This window comes from Rhinoraja longicauda, chromosome 8 (assembly GCF_053455715.1).
Source record: "Rhinoraja longicauda isolate Sanriku21f chromosome 8, sRhiLon1.1, whole genome shotgun sequence".
Classification (NCBI taxonomy): Eukaryota; Metazoa; Chordata; class Chondrichthyes; order Rajiformes; family Arhynchobatidae; genus Rhinoraja; species Rhinoraja longicauda.
This window is the reverse complement of record NC_135960.1, coordinates 43,733,410-43,750,799: the sequence shown is the minus strand read 5'-3', so window position 1 is coordinate 43,750,799 and position 17,390 is coordinate 43,733,410. Positions and strand designations below refer to the sequence as shown.

The 17,390-nt window shown below is 44.6% G+C and overlaps 1 protein-coding gene across 5 annotated transcripts in view; it reads right to left on the bottom strand.

The window, feature by feature from the left end:
- The window catches only part of csrnp3 (cysteine-serine-rich nuclear protein 3), a 91,548-nt gene that overhangs the window by 10,538 nt on the left and 63,620 nt on the right, over positions 1-17,390 (bottom strand). For 4 of the 5 annotated variants that reach the window (XM_078403784.1, XM_078403781.1, XM_078403780.1 and 1 more), the window contains 3 exons: positions 6,221-6,384; positions 3,974-4,233; positions 461-757 (listed from right to left, as the gene is read on the bottom strand). In XM_078403784.1, the coding sequence (XP_078259910.1) occupies positions 461-757; positions 3,974-4,233; positions 6,221-6,359 (696 nt within the window). In that variant the 5' untranslated portion in view covers positions 6,360-6,384. Of the gene's footprint in view, positions 1-460; positions 758-3,973; positions 4,234-6,220; positions 6,385-12,991; positions 13,158-17,390 lie in introns of those variants that run through there. The other variant, XM_078403783.1, reaches the window with a different exon arrangement.

Below are 17,390 nucleotides of genomic sequence, written 5' to 3'. Positions count from 1 at the left end.
GTGATCACGAGAGCTTTCTCCAGGTGCTCTGGTTTCATCCCAAAAACGTGCAGATTTGTAGATTAATTGGCTTCTGTAAATTGTGAATTTTCCCAAGTGTGTAGGATACAGCGATCGCTGGTCAGCACGGACTGGATGCATCTCTAAAGTCGTCAATTTAACAACGGAAATGGGATAACATAGAACTAGTGTGAGAAGGCAGGAGAATGGGTTTGAGCGGGAAAGGTAAATCAGCCATGAATGAATGGCAGAAAAGACTTGATGGGCCGAATGCCCTAATTCTGCTCCTATAACTTACGAACATAAACTTATGAACGGGTGATCGCTGGTCGGCGTGACAACAAATATTTTAGCAGCATGATCTGGGAGAGAAAATTATTTAAAAAATACACGTGACTAAACCTACTCATGTTTTTACACAGAATAAGTTCTCCACTCACTCACTCACTCACTCACTCACCTGGCATTTAATTCCCGCTTGACTACAAGCACAGAGTTCAGGATCACAATATATTCGGCAGTCACAGCCACAGTCCTCTCTGGAAACTCGAATTGCACGAAGCTCGTGTTTCTCCTCTCCATCAATCTTCTTGACACCAGACGCCCGTAACAAAGCCCTTCTCTTCTTGGTCGGCAATGGTTGTAGGAAGAAATAGTCATCGACTTCCGTGTTGTCCAGATCGATGTCATCGTCAGAAATATCTTCCAGTGAAAGTGTGCTGGCTTCTTCAGACTCCACGGTTCCGTTCTTTGTCAACTGCAATGCAAAATGTGAGATACACCCATGCTGGTTTACAAAAAAAGACACAAAGTGCTGGAGTAGCTCAAGCTGCATCTCTGGAGAACATGGATAGGTGACGGTTCACGTTGGGGGTCAGTTTAGAGGCCAATTAATCTACAAACCCGCATGCCTTTGGGATGTGGGAGAAAACTGGAGCACCTGGAGAAAACCCACAGGGAGAAGGTGCAAACACCACACAGACAGCACCCAGAGTCACGATCGAACCCTGGTCTCTTGTGCTTAGAGGTAGCGTCTCTACCACTGTGCCGCCCCAAGTGGATTTTACTTTTCTTATTACCTCAATTAAACAGCATCCCAGGGAATCTACATTGTGTTTTTAAAGATTCAGCAACAAGCTTTTAAAGATAACATAGAAATAGTGTAGAAAGACACAAAGTGCTGGAGTAACTCAATGGGTCAGGCAGCATCTCTGGAGAAAATAGAGAGTTGGTGTTTCAGATCGGGACCCTTGAACAGAACTGGTGATCAATGGAGTCTGTGGGCCATGTTGTATCTTGGGTGTTTTAAACATTAGACAAGGGCTGAGAGAAGGGATGTAGAAACAGACTACTTTCAAGATTGGATGGATGAATGAAGATGTGAACAGGTTAAATAATTATGATTAGAAATCTATCTGCTCAGTTAAAAGATGAATGTTAAGATGAACTTTTTTTTCCCAAGAGGAATTCTGTCTGTGTTTGAGGCCAATGTGTAACATCGACTTCAAACATACGAATAACATCTATAAGTTGCTATTGTGATCATTAGTTCATAGTTAGCAATACATCTTACTATAATAGGGACAGATACATGGATAGTACAGGTTTAGAGGGATATGGGCCAAATGCACGCAGGTGGGACTAATGTAGATGGGACATCTTGGTCGGTATGGGCAAGTTGAGCCGAAGAGCCTGTTTCCACGATGTTTCACACCATGACTCTATAACAATACATGGTGGAAACAAGGAATTGCAAACACTGGTTTACACAAAATGCTGGAGAAACTCAGTGGGTCAGGCAGCATCTCTGGAGAACATGGATAGGTGACATTTTGGGTTGGGACCCTTCTTCAGACCAACTGTCCATGTTCTCCAGGGATGCTGCCTGACCTGCTAACTTACTCCAGCACTTTGTATCCTTTACTACAATACATCATTGCGAAGAAATGAACAAGAGATTTTGCAAGTATTTTCCTGCAGGGAGCACAATGCTGCCACCATGTGTTAAACGTACCACAGCACCCCTTAGCTATACCTTTTGTACTTGAGTTCCACTTGATTGTATTCATGTATAGTTCATCTGATCTGTTTGGACAGCACGCATAGCAAAGCCTTTCGTTGTACCATGTGACAATAATAAAGCTAAACCTAGAGTCCAGTGTCCCTGGCAGTCTCCACAAGTCAACATCCTGTGTGTCCTGCAACTGCTGGGATGATCTATGAATCACCATGACTCATGCCTTTTAGCAGGGGAAAAAACATCTTAAATACTCTATAAAATAAAATTAGATTTAAAGCTGTATATATTTTATTTTTTTCATTTGGTTCCATCAGTGTGTGATCATGCAGCACCACAATTTCTTCCCAGCTGTTATCCGGCAACTGAACTGAACTACCAACAACTAGGTGGTGGTCCTGACCTCCCATCTACCAAAGACTCTCAGACTATCTTTAACTGAACATTACTGGATTTTATATTGCACTAAACATTCTTCCCTTTATCATGTAACTGTGGATGGCTCGACTGTAATCATGTCTTGTCTTTCCGCCGACTGGTTAGCACACAACAAAAGCTTTTCACTGTACCTCGGTATACATGACAATAAACTAAACACAAACTGGGCCCTTTGACCTAACACTTCAAACTTTGCCCCTCATCTTAAAGCTATGCCCTCTAGTCAAAGGTTTCAAAGGTCTTTTATTGTCACGTGTACCAATTAAGGTACAGCGATATGCGAATTACCATACAGCTATACTAAAACACACAACTACATAAAAGTTAACATAAACGTCCACCACAGTGGATTCCCCACATTCCTCACTGTGATGGAAGGCAACAAAGTCTAATCTTCTTCCCTCATTTTTCTCCCGCGGTCGGGACAGTCGAACCATCCGCAGCCGGTGGTCGAAGCCCCCGCATCAGGACGGTCGAAGCTCCTGTGGTTTGGAGTTCCCGAAGTCGGTCTCTGACCAGAGATCGCGAGCTCCACGATGTTAAGTCTGCAGGTTCCTGCGGCTGGAGCTCAGACGTCGATCCCTGGCAAAGGGATCGCGAGCTCCACGATGTTAAAGGTCCTGCAGGCTCCCGCGGTGGAGCTCTTAAAGTCGGTCGCCAGCAAAGGCCGCCAGCTCCTCGATGTTAGGCCGCAGCGCGGACGGAGATACGATACGGAAAATATTGCATCTCTGCCGAGGTAAGAGTTTAGAAAAAGTTTCCCCCAATCCTCTCCCCCACCCCCCACATAAAAACAAGCTAAAGAACACCAAAAACATACAAAAAAACGACAAAGAAGAAAGAGACAGACAGACTGTTGGCGAGGCAGCCATTGCTGACACCACCCGGTAGCCTTTGACATTTCTACCCTGGGAAAAAGTTTTGAACTGTCTACCCTGTCTCTGCCTCCTATTATTTTGTGTACTACTATCAGCTTTCCCCTCAACTTCTGACGTGACAGAGAAAACAAGCCAAATCTGTCCAAGATCTCCCTATCGCTAAAAACCCTTAATTCAGGCATCATTGTGGTAAAAACAAAAGACAGTGCTGGAGTGACTCAGTGGGTCAAGCAACATCTATGCAGAACATGGAGAGGTGACATTTTGTGTCAGGACCCTTTTTTAGACATTGTAGGGGTGGGTGGGTGGGGGCGGTAGGAAACAAGCTGGAGAGGAGGGGCAGGACAAAACCTGGCAGGTAACAGTGGGTATAGGTGAGGGGAGGGGGTGGTGATAGGCAGATTGCATTTATGAATGGTATATCCGATCTGATTGGATAGCATGCAAGACTAAACCTTTCACTGACAAAAGCCACAGATGAAAAGACAGAAAGTGCAAAACTAAAGGATTGAAGAGTTGTGAATTGTGAAGCCAAATCGTTCTGGTAGGCCTCTTCTGTGTTGTCTCCTCATCCTCCCTGCAATGGGGCCACCAGGACTGCCGGATTACTGAAGTGCAACATATAAAGAGGTCATTATACCTTGAGCTTCAATGAGTTCAGCTTTTCCTCCTTGAGATGGTCCTTCAGCATCTCCCCATGAAGTCTCTCCTGTTCTAGTGCAAATTCGCCCAGGGTGTACTGCCGCACACACTTGTGCCGGTTGGACATGCCCAGAGTGCTGCCTCCCTGGCTGGGAACACTGGTGAAGCCCTGTCTCCGCGTGAAGTAGTACACAGTCACGTAGTCAAAGCGCACGCTCTTCCTCCTCATCCTCTTCTCCCGTTTCAGGATCGATGATGCTGGAAGAGAAAATAGATAAATTAGTTTGGCAACGGTGGCGCAGTGGTAGAGTTGCTGCCTCACAGCGCCAGAGACCCAGGTTCGATCCTGACTACGAGTGCTGTCTGTACGGAGTTTATACGTTCTCCCTGTGACCAAGTGGGTTATCTCTGGTGGTCATAGTCTTTTGACACAGTCGAAACAGGCCCTTCAGCTCAACTAGCCCACACTAACCAACATGTCCTATCTACACTAGTCCCACTTGCCTGCATTAGGCCCATATCCCTCTAAACCTGTCCTGTCTATGTACCCATCTAAATGCTTCTTAAACTTTACGATTGTTCCTGCCTCAACTACCTTCTCTGGCAGCGCATTCCATACATCCACCACCCTCTCAGATTCCTCTAAAATCTTACCCCCTTCACCTTAAATCTATGCCCTCTACTTCTCGATTTCTTCTACTTTGGGCAAGTGACTCTGTGCATCTACCCGATCTATTCCTCTCATGATTTTATCCACCTCTATAAGAACACCCCACATCCTCCTGCGCTCTAAGGAATAAAGTCCTAGCCGAATCAACCTCACCCTTTAGCTCAGACCCTCAAGTCCTGGCAACATCCTCGTAAATGGGTGCTCCGTTTCCTCCCACACTTCAAAGAAGTACAGGTTTGTAAGTTAATATGCTTTGGTAAAGAACTAAATTGTCCCTGGTGTGTAGGACAGTGGTAGTGTACGGGTGATCGCCGGTCGGCGTGGACTCGATGGGCAAAGGGCTTGTTTCCGCGCTATATCTCTAAAGTCTAAAGTAAACAAAGCGGGTCAGGGTACTGACATGGATAGAAAATTGGTTGACAGACAGAAAGCAAAGAGTGGGGATAAATGGGTCCCTTTCGGAATGGGAGGCAGTGACCAGTGGGGTACCGCAAGGTTCGGTGCTGGGACCCCAGCTATTTACGATATACATTAATGACTTGGACGAAGGGATTAAAAGTACCATTAGCAAATTTGCAGATGATACTAAGCTGGGGGGTAGTGTGAATTGTGAGGAAGATGCAATAAGGCTGCAGGGTGACTTGGACAGGTTGTGTGAGTGGGCGGATACATGGCAGATGCAGTTTAATGTAGATAAGTGTGAGGTTATTCACTTTGGAAGTAAGAATAGAAAGGCAGATTATTATCTGAATGGTGTCAAGTTAGGAGGAGGGGGAGTTCAACGAGATCTGGGTGTCCTAGTGCATCAGTCAATGAAAGGAAGCATGCAGGTACAGCAGGCAGTGAAGAAAGCCAATGGAATGTTGGCCTTCGTAACAAGAGGAGTTGAGTATAGGAGCAAAGAGGTCCTTCTACAGTTGTACCGGGCCCTGGTGAGACCGCACCTGGAGTACTGTGTGCAGTTTTGGTCTCCAAATTTGAGGAAGGATATTCTTGCTATGGAGGGCGTGCAGCGTAGGTTCACTAGGTTAATTCCCGGAATGGCGGGACTGTCGTATGTTGAAAGGCTGGAGCGATTGGGCTTGTATACACTGGAATTTAGAAGGATGAGGGGGGATCTTATTGAAACATATAAGATAATTAGGGGATTGGACACATTAGAGGCAGGAAACATGTTCCCAATGTTGGGGGAGTCCAGAACAAGGGGCCACAGTTTAAGAATAAGGGGTAGGCCATTTAGAACGGAGATGAGGAAGAACTTTTTCAGTCAGAGAGTGGTGAAGGTGTGGAATTCTCTGCCTCAGAAGGCAGTGGAGGCCAGTTCGTTGGATGCTTTCAAGAGAGAGCTGGATAGAGCTCTTAAGGATAGCGGAGTGAGGGGGTATGGGGAGAAGGCAGGAACGGGGTACTGATTGAGAGTGATCAGCCATGATCGCATTGAATGGCGGTGCTGGCTCGAAGGGCTGAATGGCCTACTCCTGCACCTATTGTCTATTGTCTATTGTCTAACATCTTTAGAGATAATGCATACATGCCGTTAGGTTGCCAGGTACCCCAAGCGGAATATGTACTTACGAGTGAAGTGGCTGGAAGTGGACGCGTTGACACTATCTCCACTCTCGCTCCCAGAGACCTCATCCTCAGACTCCCTCACAGAGGAACATGGGGAGGTCCCTTCAACATCTTCAAACTTTCTCTTCAAAATTCCACTCATGGTGCCTTCAAGTGATCTACAGCGACTGCAACAAGACGTAGAGTAAGCTGAATAGTATCTCGCATTTTGAATTAAACAAAGCAGAACCATCACTGACCATTAACTGTCGACACAAGGAAGTTCAGATGCTGCAATCCTGAGCCAAACACAAATTGCTGGAGGAACTCAGCGGGTCAGGCAGCATCAGTGGAGGGAATGGACTGGCAACGTTTCGGGTTGGGACCCATCTTCAGAATATTAACGGGACTTTTTATGAACTTTGAGAATATTGACCTTTGGTGCCACCTGACCATTTGTGTATCTGTATTGAGAACTTGAGGTGCACGGTGGAGCAGCGCCAGAGACCCAGGTTCGATCCTGACCACGGACGCTGTCTGCATGCAGTTTGTGCATTCTCCTTGTGACCACGTGGGTTTTCTCCGGGTGCTCCGATTGCCTCCCACATTCCAGAGACGTACAGGTTTGTAGGTTAATTGGCCGGGAAAATTAAAGATTGCTCCTGGTAGAGTCATAGAGAGTCAGAGTGATACAGTGTGGAAACAGGCCCTACAGCCCAACTTGCCAACATATCCCAGTTGTGTGTAGTGTGTGTAGGAGATTGCTAGTGTACGAGGTGATCGCTGGTCGGCACGGACTCGCTGGGACGAAGGGACTGTTTCCACGTTACCTCTCTAAACTAAACTAAACTATTTATATAATAGTAATTTTCAGAGGGAGTGCTGTGAGAGAAGATCTCACAGACCTGTAGTAACTCGGCCGGTCAGGCAGCATCAGTGGAGGGAATAGACAGGCGACATATGGGGTCGGAACCCTTCCTCAGATTGATGGAGTGGGAGGGAGAAAACTGGAAGAGAGGTGGGAGTGGGACAAAGCCTGGCCAGATGGGTGGATACAGGCGAGGGGGGCGATTGGCAGATCACCGACAGACTGAAGAAGGGTCCCAAACCAAAACTTTGTCTGTTCATTCCCTCTACAGATGCTGCCTGACTTGCTGAGTTCCTCCAGCATGGTATTTATTACTGACAATAACTGATAAAGTGTGAGATGCTATCTGCAACAATAAATACAAATAATAGACTTGCTCAGATGCAATCTATTTTTCAATTGCCTGAAAGAGGCACAAATATGGTAATACAAGGTAGCACAACTTTATCTTGGTTTAGTTTAGAGATACAGCAATGGAAAGAGGCACTTCGGCCCACCTTGTCCATGCTGACCATTGATCACCTGTTCACACTAGTTCTATGTTGTCCCATTTCATCCACTCCCTACACACAAAGGGCAATTTACAGAGGGTCAATTAACCTACAAACCTGCACGTCTTGGGACAGTGCAAAGAAACTGGAGCACCTGGAGAAAGTCCAAGTGGTCAAAAGGGGAATGTGTAAAATCCACACAGACAGCATTCAAGGATCGAACCCGGGTCTCTGGTGCTTTGAGGCAGCAGCTCTACCCACTGCGCAAGTCCCAGCTGCCAACGTTTGGCCCATTTCCCTCTTAAACCCTTCCTATCCATGTACCTGTCTAAGTGTCTTTTAAATGCTGTTATAGTATCTGCCTTAACTACCTTCTCTGGCAGCTCATTCCATACACCCACCAACTCTGTGTGTAAAGGTTGCCCCTCAGGTTCCTATTAAATCTTTCAAGATACCTTTCCCTTTTTGCAGAAGAAATTAAAAGTGTATCCTGTTCATGTCATAGGAGCAGAACCAGGCCATTCAGCACATCGAGTCTATTCCACCATTCAATCATGGCTTTGCCTCTCAACCCCATTCTCCTGCCTTCTCCCCTCAACCCCCTTACAAATCTGTCAATCTCCATATCATATCATATCATATATCTACAGCTGGAAACAGGCCTTTTCGGCCCTCCAAGTCCGTGCCGCCCAGTGATCCCCGTACATTAACACTATCCTACACCCACTAGGGACAATTTTTACATTTACCCCCACTTTAAAAATACCCAAAGACTTGGCCTCCACAGCCGTCTGTGGCAATAAATTCCACAGATTCACCACCCTCTGACTACAGAAATACCTCATCACCTCCTTTTGATCTGCACTATTGCCTTAATTTTACTCTACATTTACGCTAAAACAAACAGCCATTCCAGACCATAGTTAAAATGTTGATATGCTTATAATTTGCAAAATAAAATGAAAATTGATCCATATTTTGTTGGAGTGGATGGAGTATGGGGATTACATGCTAAATTTATCCCTTGCAAATTGCAAACTATAAATGATATTCAAGTTGAATGTGGCACTGTTGGAATGTTTTGAATGTGCAGAATTTCAGAAATTAACTCCCACTGACTAAAACTGCTACACTGTCGAAGTACATGGATAATAACTTGATTATTTGGGCTAATTCAGGATATACTTTCACTACAATGAGAATAAAGTCATCGAGCTGTACAGCAGAGAAATGGGCCATTTAGCCCACCCTGTCCATGGTGACCAAGGCGACAAGTTGGGCTACTTCCATTTGCCTGCATTTGACCAATATCCATCCAAACCCTTCTTATCCATGTATCCATCCAAATGTCTTTTAAAAGTCATAGTTGTATTCATTTCTATAGCTTCCTCTGGTAGCTTATTCCAGATAAAGATTACCTTTTGAGTCAACGTTGCCCCTAAGGTCCCTCTTAAATCTTTCCCCTCTCACCTTAGGCCTGTGCCCTCAAGTTTTAGAATCCTCTATCCTGAGAGAAAAAGGGAGTTATGCACCTCACAATCTAGTACCTCAATAAGGTCACCCCTCAGCCTCCTACACGCCAAAGAAAAGCTTGTCCAAAGAGGCCTGTCCAACCTCTCCCTAATGTAAGTTTGACCTTTCTCTATCACCATGATGCAACATTCAACTTGTGTTATGGTAAAATTTAATGCATACGTTTGTTTATAAGTGTATGTGAAGAACTCAATCATTCACATGGCTTCACAGATTTTAACAAGCATGTTCAATACTATGCCACACAATGGAATAATGTTAGCCTAATCTGTCCGGTAACAAACTGTTACAATGATATCAGATGCCTGGTATAAACCTGATTGGATTTGAGAAAACACGTATTAACTGAACTGTTGGTAGTTGGTAGATGGTAGATAGTTGGGCAGTAAACAATAAGGGTTATATTAAATGGATCTTCTTTCATATTCACTGTATTTGTGCCAAGATCCTCAGTGGTGCAGAGGGTAGAGTTTCTGCCTCACAGCACCAGGGATCCCGGTTCAATCCTGACCTCGGGCGGAGTTTATACGTTCTTCCTGTGACCAGATGAGTTTCCTCCGGGTGCTCCAGTTTCCTCCAAAAGAAACTTGGGATGTGGGAGGAAACCGGAGCACCCGGAGGAAACCCACTCGGTCACAGGGAGAACGTGCAAACTCCGCACACAAACATTACCCGTTGTCAGGATCGAATCCAGGTCTCTGGTGCTGTGAGGCAGCAGCTCTAACCATTGCACCTCTGTGCTGCCCGCACAAGATGGGAATCTTCTCTCACAGAAACTCGGGTTGGTGCATTATTTCATGTATGTTATTTTAAATGATATGTTCGATTTTTAACATGTGTTGATTTTATACTTTTTAGATATTGGTTTATCAAATCAGAAGTTGAATGTTCACAAAATCAAAACAGAAGAGGGGGGTATAGTGATGGAGAGGGTTGCTGATGCATGGAGCTTAATTTAGCAGTGAAATGTAAAGGGAGGGAGGGAGGGATAGTGGGTGGAAAGAGCTTTACATTTCACTCCTCCTCTTCATAAGTTCATAGTTTATGTTATAGGAACAGAATTAGGCCATTCGACCCATCAAGTCTCCGCCATTCAATCATGGCTGATCCATCTTGCCCTCTCAACCCCATTCTCCTGCTTTCTCCCCATAACCCCTGACACCCTTACTTATTAAGAATCTATCAATCTCCACCTTAAAAATATCCATTGACTTGGCCTCCACAGCCGTCTGTGGCAATGAATTTCACAGACTCACCACTCTGGCTAAAGAAATTCCTCCTCATCACCTTTCTAAAGGTACGTCCTATTATGGCTGTGGGCTCTGGTCCTAGACTCTCCGACTAGTGGAAACATCCTCTCCACATCCACTCTATCCTAGTCTCTAGAGAAACTGTTGTAGTCCAGTGTTGATTCAGCCTGCAATTGCAAAACCAAGGGAGGATTTCTCTCACGTTACACTGTCCCCTCAGACAGTCTTAATCCAAGCAGGATGAATATTCTAGCGCTTTTCACTTTCAGATCTTTGTCCCCAAGATTATGCACATTATGCCGTTAACGGTTATTCTCCATGATATTCAACGGTTATCAACGGAATTATTCAACGGTTATTCAACATTATTCAATTATGGAATTATTCAACATTATGACGTTAACGGTTATTCTCCATGATATTCAACGGTTATCAACGGAGTTATTCAACGGTTATTCAACGGAATTATTCTCCATGATATTCAACGGTTATATTTAACGGTTATTCTCCATGATATTCTCAATGATATTCTCCACTAAACATATCATTACAGCCAATATGAAATAAAATACAATTGGCTGGACTGCACCAATTAGTTTTTACAAAAACACAATTTATATAGTGTCACGAGGGAGACAAGAGCACGTGTTATTATGTCCTTAAAATCATGTTATTGCTTTAAAATGGGATCATTACGGTGAATGATTCCTTGGGGTCCACTTTAGAATCACTGTTATTCCGAAGATAACTGACAATTAATGGTTATCTTGATCGCTGCATTTCAGACAGATAATTGCATGGAAGTTTTAAACACACAACAAAGGAATGCTGGTTCATATGAAACTATATCTTACCTGTCAATATTATTAGGTTTAGTTTAGTTTATTGTCACGTGTATCGAGGTACAGTGAAAATCTTTTGTTGTGTGTTAACCAGGTTGAAAAATACTGATACTTTCTTCACAATCTGCAACTCTTCAAACCCGTCTCACACCTACTGTTCTTATCAATGGCCTTTATTCCAACCATCTGCCTGTCATAGTCCCCCCCCCCACCCTCGCCTTTGTCAACCTATTGCCTGCTACACTTCGTCCAGCCTCCTCTTTTCCAGCTCTCTTCCCTTCCCTCCATCCCACCCCCCACAATCGGTCTGAAGAAGGGTCTCAACGAGATCCATCGCCTATCCATGTTCTCCAGAGATGCTGCCGACCAGCTGAGTTACTCCAGCACTTTGTGTCCTTTTGATATGTGGTCACATAGTGCTTTTTCATCAAGATGCCAGGCATAATGATGTGAGCTTTTAGACTTTTTCATCTGAATTAAGATGTCGCAAGTTGGAAAGAGTGCAGAAGACATTCGGCAGGACGTTACCGGGACTTGGGGCTTTAATTATAGGGAGAGGTTGGATAGACTGGGACTTTTTCCCTTTGGAGCTTAGGAGGCTGAGGGATGACCTTACTGAGTCGGACGATCATGGGGAGCATGGATAAAGTGAATGCTCAGTCTTTTACTCAGCGTAGAGGATTTAAAAACTCTAGGGGACAAGCTTAAGGTGAGTGTAGAGATTTAAGAGTGACACCAGGGGCAACGTTTTCACTCAGAGGGTTGTCTGTATCTGGAATGAGCTGCCAGAGGAAGCTGTAGAATACAATGACAATGTTTAAAATATATTTGGGCAGATATGTGGATAGCAAGGGTTTGGAGGGATAGGGGGCAAATGCAGGCAAATGGGACCAATCCAGTATGCTGACATGGTGGCATGGCCAAAGTGGGCCGAAGGGCCTGTTTCCATGCTGTACAGCTCTATGACTTTGTGAAACAGAATTTTTAAACAAATGTTTCTAACTGAGGTAACAAGAGTACTTCCTGACCATGAAGATAAAATGTTTAAGAAGTCTTATATGTTTCAATAATGTCTGTTTCCTTTGTTTAATGTACAGTAAAACATTGCAATTGCAAAGACTTTGGAAAATCAATAAGAAATTCAACAGTTTCTATTACATTTAAAACGTCGCAAAGTTAACTGCACAGTGCCTTATGATTAAAGCTGGGTTGTAGAATCTGTATATTAATGATGAGTGAATTGAAGTGAGTCTTTGATTTCTAAACAGGAGAACACTGACATCAGTAAAACACAGTCCCCCACAATACAGGACCGCCGTAACAAAATGCCAACTCATCGGTCCACACAACTAATGAGATAAATAGAGGTACATATTGTGCATCACGATCACAGTACAAATAGCGACTCGCAGCATTTCCCCCAAGCCTTGCATCTGAAACACCACAAGAACAAAGTAGCAGGCAGAATTTGTAACGCGAGGGAGTCTATTGATTCATTATTCACTGACAAACTTGCACGGAATATGTGATCTGTGGTATGTATCTCTCTCATGATACCCCGTGCATACTAATCGTCTGCTCTCCGCTATTCGGCCGGTGCAGAACTAACAATTAACGGTGTTTTGATGTTCACGTAACATTGTTTGCAATGAGGTATCTCCAAATTGCCAAGCACAATGTTCCCTTGCATTTGACGCCTGCAGACTGCATCGCAGTGTCATTGGGTGCCACGCCGCAGTGGGCACTTTTACAGGTGCTTTCATTGCATTTTTTTTTTGTTGCTTTACCGGATAACGAGAGATGTACAGTACCTTGTATTTATTCTTTCCACGGGCTCCTCCTCGGATCTGAAGCCATTATGTTTTTTTGTGCACAGAGGGGAAACACTGCCACCATATGCTTTATATTGTTTAATCACAACGGCAGCGGGCTCCACAAAGGTTCATCAGCTTCAGTTGCCCCAAATAGCTCCAGTCGGACTCAGTCCCCTGTGCGATCAGACGGGGAGGGTGAATGTCTGGAACAGCCAGGCATGCCAGCGTTTCACCGCCTGAGGATATTTTCAGCAGCTCAGGAACAACATACGAGCGGATCGGAACCAGGAATCGGCCATTATTTCAGCGGATTAAATGGTACAGGCGAGGTTCCACAAACAGCAGATCTCCTAGACCAGGCAGGGGCTGTGGTGAAGTGGGGATTAGGCTTCAGCTTGTAGCGTACAACAGCAAATAAATATTGCAGAGAAACAAAGAACGGCAGATGCTGGTTTACAAAAAAAAAGACACAAAGTGTTGGAGTAACTCAGCGAGTCTCCCTAGAGAACATGGAAAGGTTACGTTTTGGGTCAGGGCCATTCTTCATACTGATTCTGATGCTTAGCAGTTAGTTGGTGTATTCATCTAGGATTAATATGAATTAATATTAGATTAATAATATTAATATAATCTAGGATTAAGTATTAATCCAAAGTAAGGAGATAAATGAATAATGTCAATAAATAAAAAGACACAAAGTGCTGGAGTAACTCAGCGGGTCAGGCAGCATCTCTGGAGAATATGGATGGGAGATGTTTTCGGTCGGGACCTTCAGACTTCGGGACCCCCGGACCATCATTCTGAAGAAGGGTCCCGACCCAAAATACCACCTATCCGTGTTCTCCAGAGATGCTGGTTGATCCGCCGAGTTACCCCAGCACTTTGTGTCCAGAACTCGCGATGGGATTAATAAAACAATTAATTAAATTATTAAATGGAGTAATTAATTAACAAGTATGGATCAGTATGTTGAACAGTAAAGAAATATTGTCGAGAAACAAGGAACTGCAGATGCTGGTTTATTAAAAAAAAGACAATAATCCCTTCCTCCACCCTCGTCATTTTACCAATTCCACAGTTCTCCACATTGTTTCCCTCTTGAGATCTTGAGAAGGGGCTTACTAAAGCCAATTAACCTATAAACCTGTACGTCTTAGGAGTGTGGGAGGAAACCAGAGCACCCGGAGAAAACCCATGCGGTCACGGGCAGAACGTACAAACTCCATAGACAGCACCTGTAGTCAGGATCGAACCTGGGTCTCTAGTGTTGTAAGACTCCGCCACCGCACCACACCCTGTTACCCCACTTTCTCATCCACTACACACTAGGGGCAATTCACAGAGGGCAATTCACAGAGGCCAATTAACCTATAAACCTGCAGGTGTTTGGGATGTGGGTAGAATCACAGGACTCAATACGAGACGATAAAACTTTATTCATCCCCGGAGGGAAATTGGTCTGCCGACAGTCACAACACATGAGGTACCCAAAAACTTGCAATTGAAAGTGAAAACAAAACAAAAAAAGACAAGGGACTGTTGGCTGGCTGCCGTTTGCACAGTGCCTTCATTGGAACCAATGAATAAACAAACAAACTCAGACTTATCCCCTGGGAGATGGATTCTAAACTAGAGTGCTCCCCCGTCTCCCACTTTGTTCTCCCACTGTCCCTCACAGCTCCCCCCCCACACCGGGGCCCCATTGTCTTCCCCTCCCCCCCTGGCACTCATTGATCGCAAGGCCCCACTGCCATCGAGGCTCTCATTGCCGCTGCCGAGGCTCCACTGCCGCTGAGGCTCCCATTGCCGCCAGCACTGAGGCTCCTTCGGCCCAGACAGGCCTCGCCGCCCGGCTTCACCGCAGTCCCCTGGGAGGCTTGTGGGGCGAGTCGGGCCTACCGAGGCACGTCTTCGGTCGTCGTTCTGGTCGGTGGTAGCACGAGATTGTTCGGCAGGTGGATCGGGTCCGCGCAGTTCCCTGGGACACTAATGCAGACTCAACGGACAGGTTGAGTCTGCATTGGAGGTAGTGCAAATAAAATCTACCAATACGCTATCAATGCTTTCTATGGTGCATGTGATAATAAAGTCTCTACTCATAAAAACGCACACGAGTACTGGTTAACACATCACCAGTCACAGAAAATTCCACTGCATTCCTTAAAAGTTAAACATGTGATTTAAATCACATTTCACTCTTTGTTGAACAATTGCTTCTGGTTTGTTTCTGTACCACGTTACTGGACACATTATTTTTACATAAATAGGACATTATAATCTGAATGGAATAATTATTTGTGCAATTTGAGTACTCAAAGTATTTGTTGACATTTTACCAAAGGGTAGCATTTTACCATTTCGCAGATCTAGGCTTTTGTCAGCTGTATGCTTGACTGGCTAGCTAGTTCAGTTGCTTTCCACCACAAGCCATAGTCCCAGAGGTAACAACCTTCCATGTTCTGCATTGCAAGGAAATAGGTCAGGGGCAGTGGCAAAACAAAAAGGTGCCGGCTTCCAGTACCAGCAAACTTGCTTTCTCTGACTTTTGAGTTTGAGTTTAGTTTGAGTTTGAGTTTAGTTTATTGTCACGTATACCAAGGTACAGTGAAAAGCTTTTGTAGTGTGCTAACCAGTTAGCAGAAAGACAATCGTGGACATGGATACAATCGTGCCATCCTTAGTGTGCAGATACAGGGAATAACGTTAAGTGCAGGATGGAGTTGTGCAAAGTCTGATTAAAGATAGTCTGAGGGTCTCCAATGAGGTAGTAGCTCTAGTTGTTGGTTCGGTGGTCTTGGAAGTAGCTGTTCCCAAACCATGCTGTGATGCATTCCGATAAAATGCTTTCTAGGACGCATATGTAGAAGTTGGTGAGAGTTGTTGGGGATATGCCGAACTTCGTAAACTTTTAAAATTGCATGTTTATAATGAATCAGGCTGCATGTGGCAATTAAATTGAATCATATGTCAATTAGGAGGCACCATAGCATACAAAAATAGAATAATTCACAATTAACTTCTTTCTTAGACTGACTGAAAAAGCATTTTGATCTGCCATTATATTTTTGCCACAGGGGGTTTGTCTGTTAGCAAACACAAGTTGCTGTTAGAAACAAAGAATTGCAGATGCTGGTTAATACACAAAAAGACATAGTGCTGGAGTAACAGCGGGTCAGACAGCATCTCTAGAGAACATGAACAGGTGACATTTCAGGTCAACAATGTTCTTCAGTCTGAAGAAGGGTCCCAACCCGTAAACGTATCCATGTTCTCCAGATATGCTGCATGACCCGCTGAGTTACCCCAGCACTTTGTGTCTTTTTGTGTATTAACCAGCAGCTGCAGCTCCTGGTTTCTTCAAATTCATTTTTGAAGATATGCATAAAAGATGTCTGTATTTAAGAATCATTCAGCACAGAAACTGGCCATTCGGCCCGACTCATCTGTGCTGATCAAAATACCCCATCTAAGCTACTCCCATTTGGCCCATATCCTTCTAAACCGTTCCTATCCATGTACCTGTCCAAAGAACATTTAAGTATTGTTATAGTATCTGCCTCGATCACCTCCTCTGGCAGCTCGTTCCATATACCCACCATCCTGTGTGAAAAGTTGCCCCTCAGGTTCCTATTAAATCTTTCCCCTCTCACCCTACACCAACGACCTCTGGTTCTTGATTCCCCTAGCCTGGGTAAAAGGCTTTGTGCATTCACCCTATCTATCCCCTCATGATCTTATATACATCCACAAGATCACCCCTCAGCCTCCTGTGCTCCAATGAAATAAAGTCCTCGCCTGCTCAACCTCTCCCTATAGCTCTGTCAACATCCTCATAAATCTCCTCTGCACTCTTTCCAGCTTAATGGCATCCTTCCTAGAGCAGTGTGCTAAGTTTGGAGTTTGGAGATAAGTTTGGATGGGATTTTGGTGTTGAAGGCAGAACAATGGTCAATAAATATGAGTCTGGCGCAGGTGTTCTTGTGATCCAGATGACCCAGGGAAGTGTGTAGGGCCAGGGAGATGGTGTCTGCATGGACCTGTTGTGGAGGTAGGACAACAGCAGCGGATCAAGGCTGTCTGGAAGGCTGGAGATATATGGTCCATCTGTTGAATGGAGAAGTCCTCACTCAGGTGGTATGCCACAGTCAGCTGAAGCAGGGAGGGGTGAGCCATATCTAGGTTTAGGTTTATTATTATTGTCACGTGTGCTGAGGCACAGTAAATAAGCTCGGTCTTGCATGCTGTCCAAACATCAGATAATGCCCGGCATAGACACAATCAAATACCTGGACACCAGTTCTGCTAGGGTTCGGTCAGTGTGAGCAAAGTAGTCAGGAAATCAAGTTAAATACAGTGGTAGCCAGTATGAGATAACTGAAAATGGGACAGATTCGGG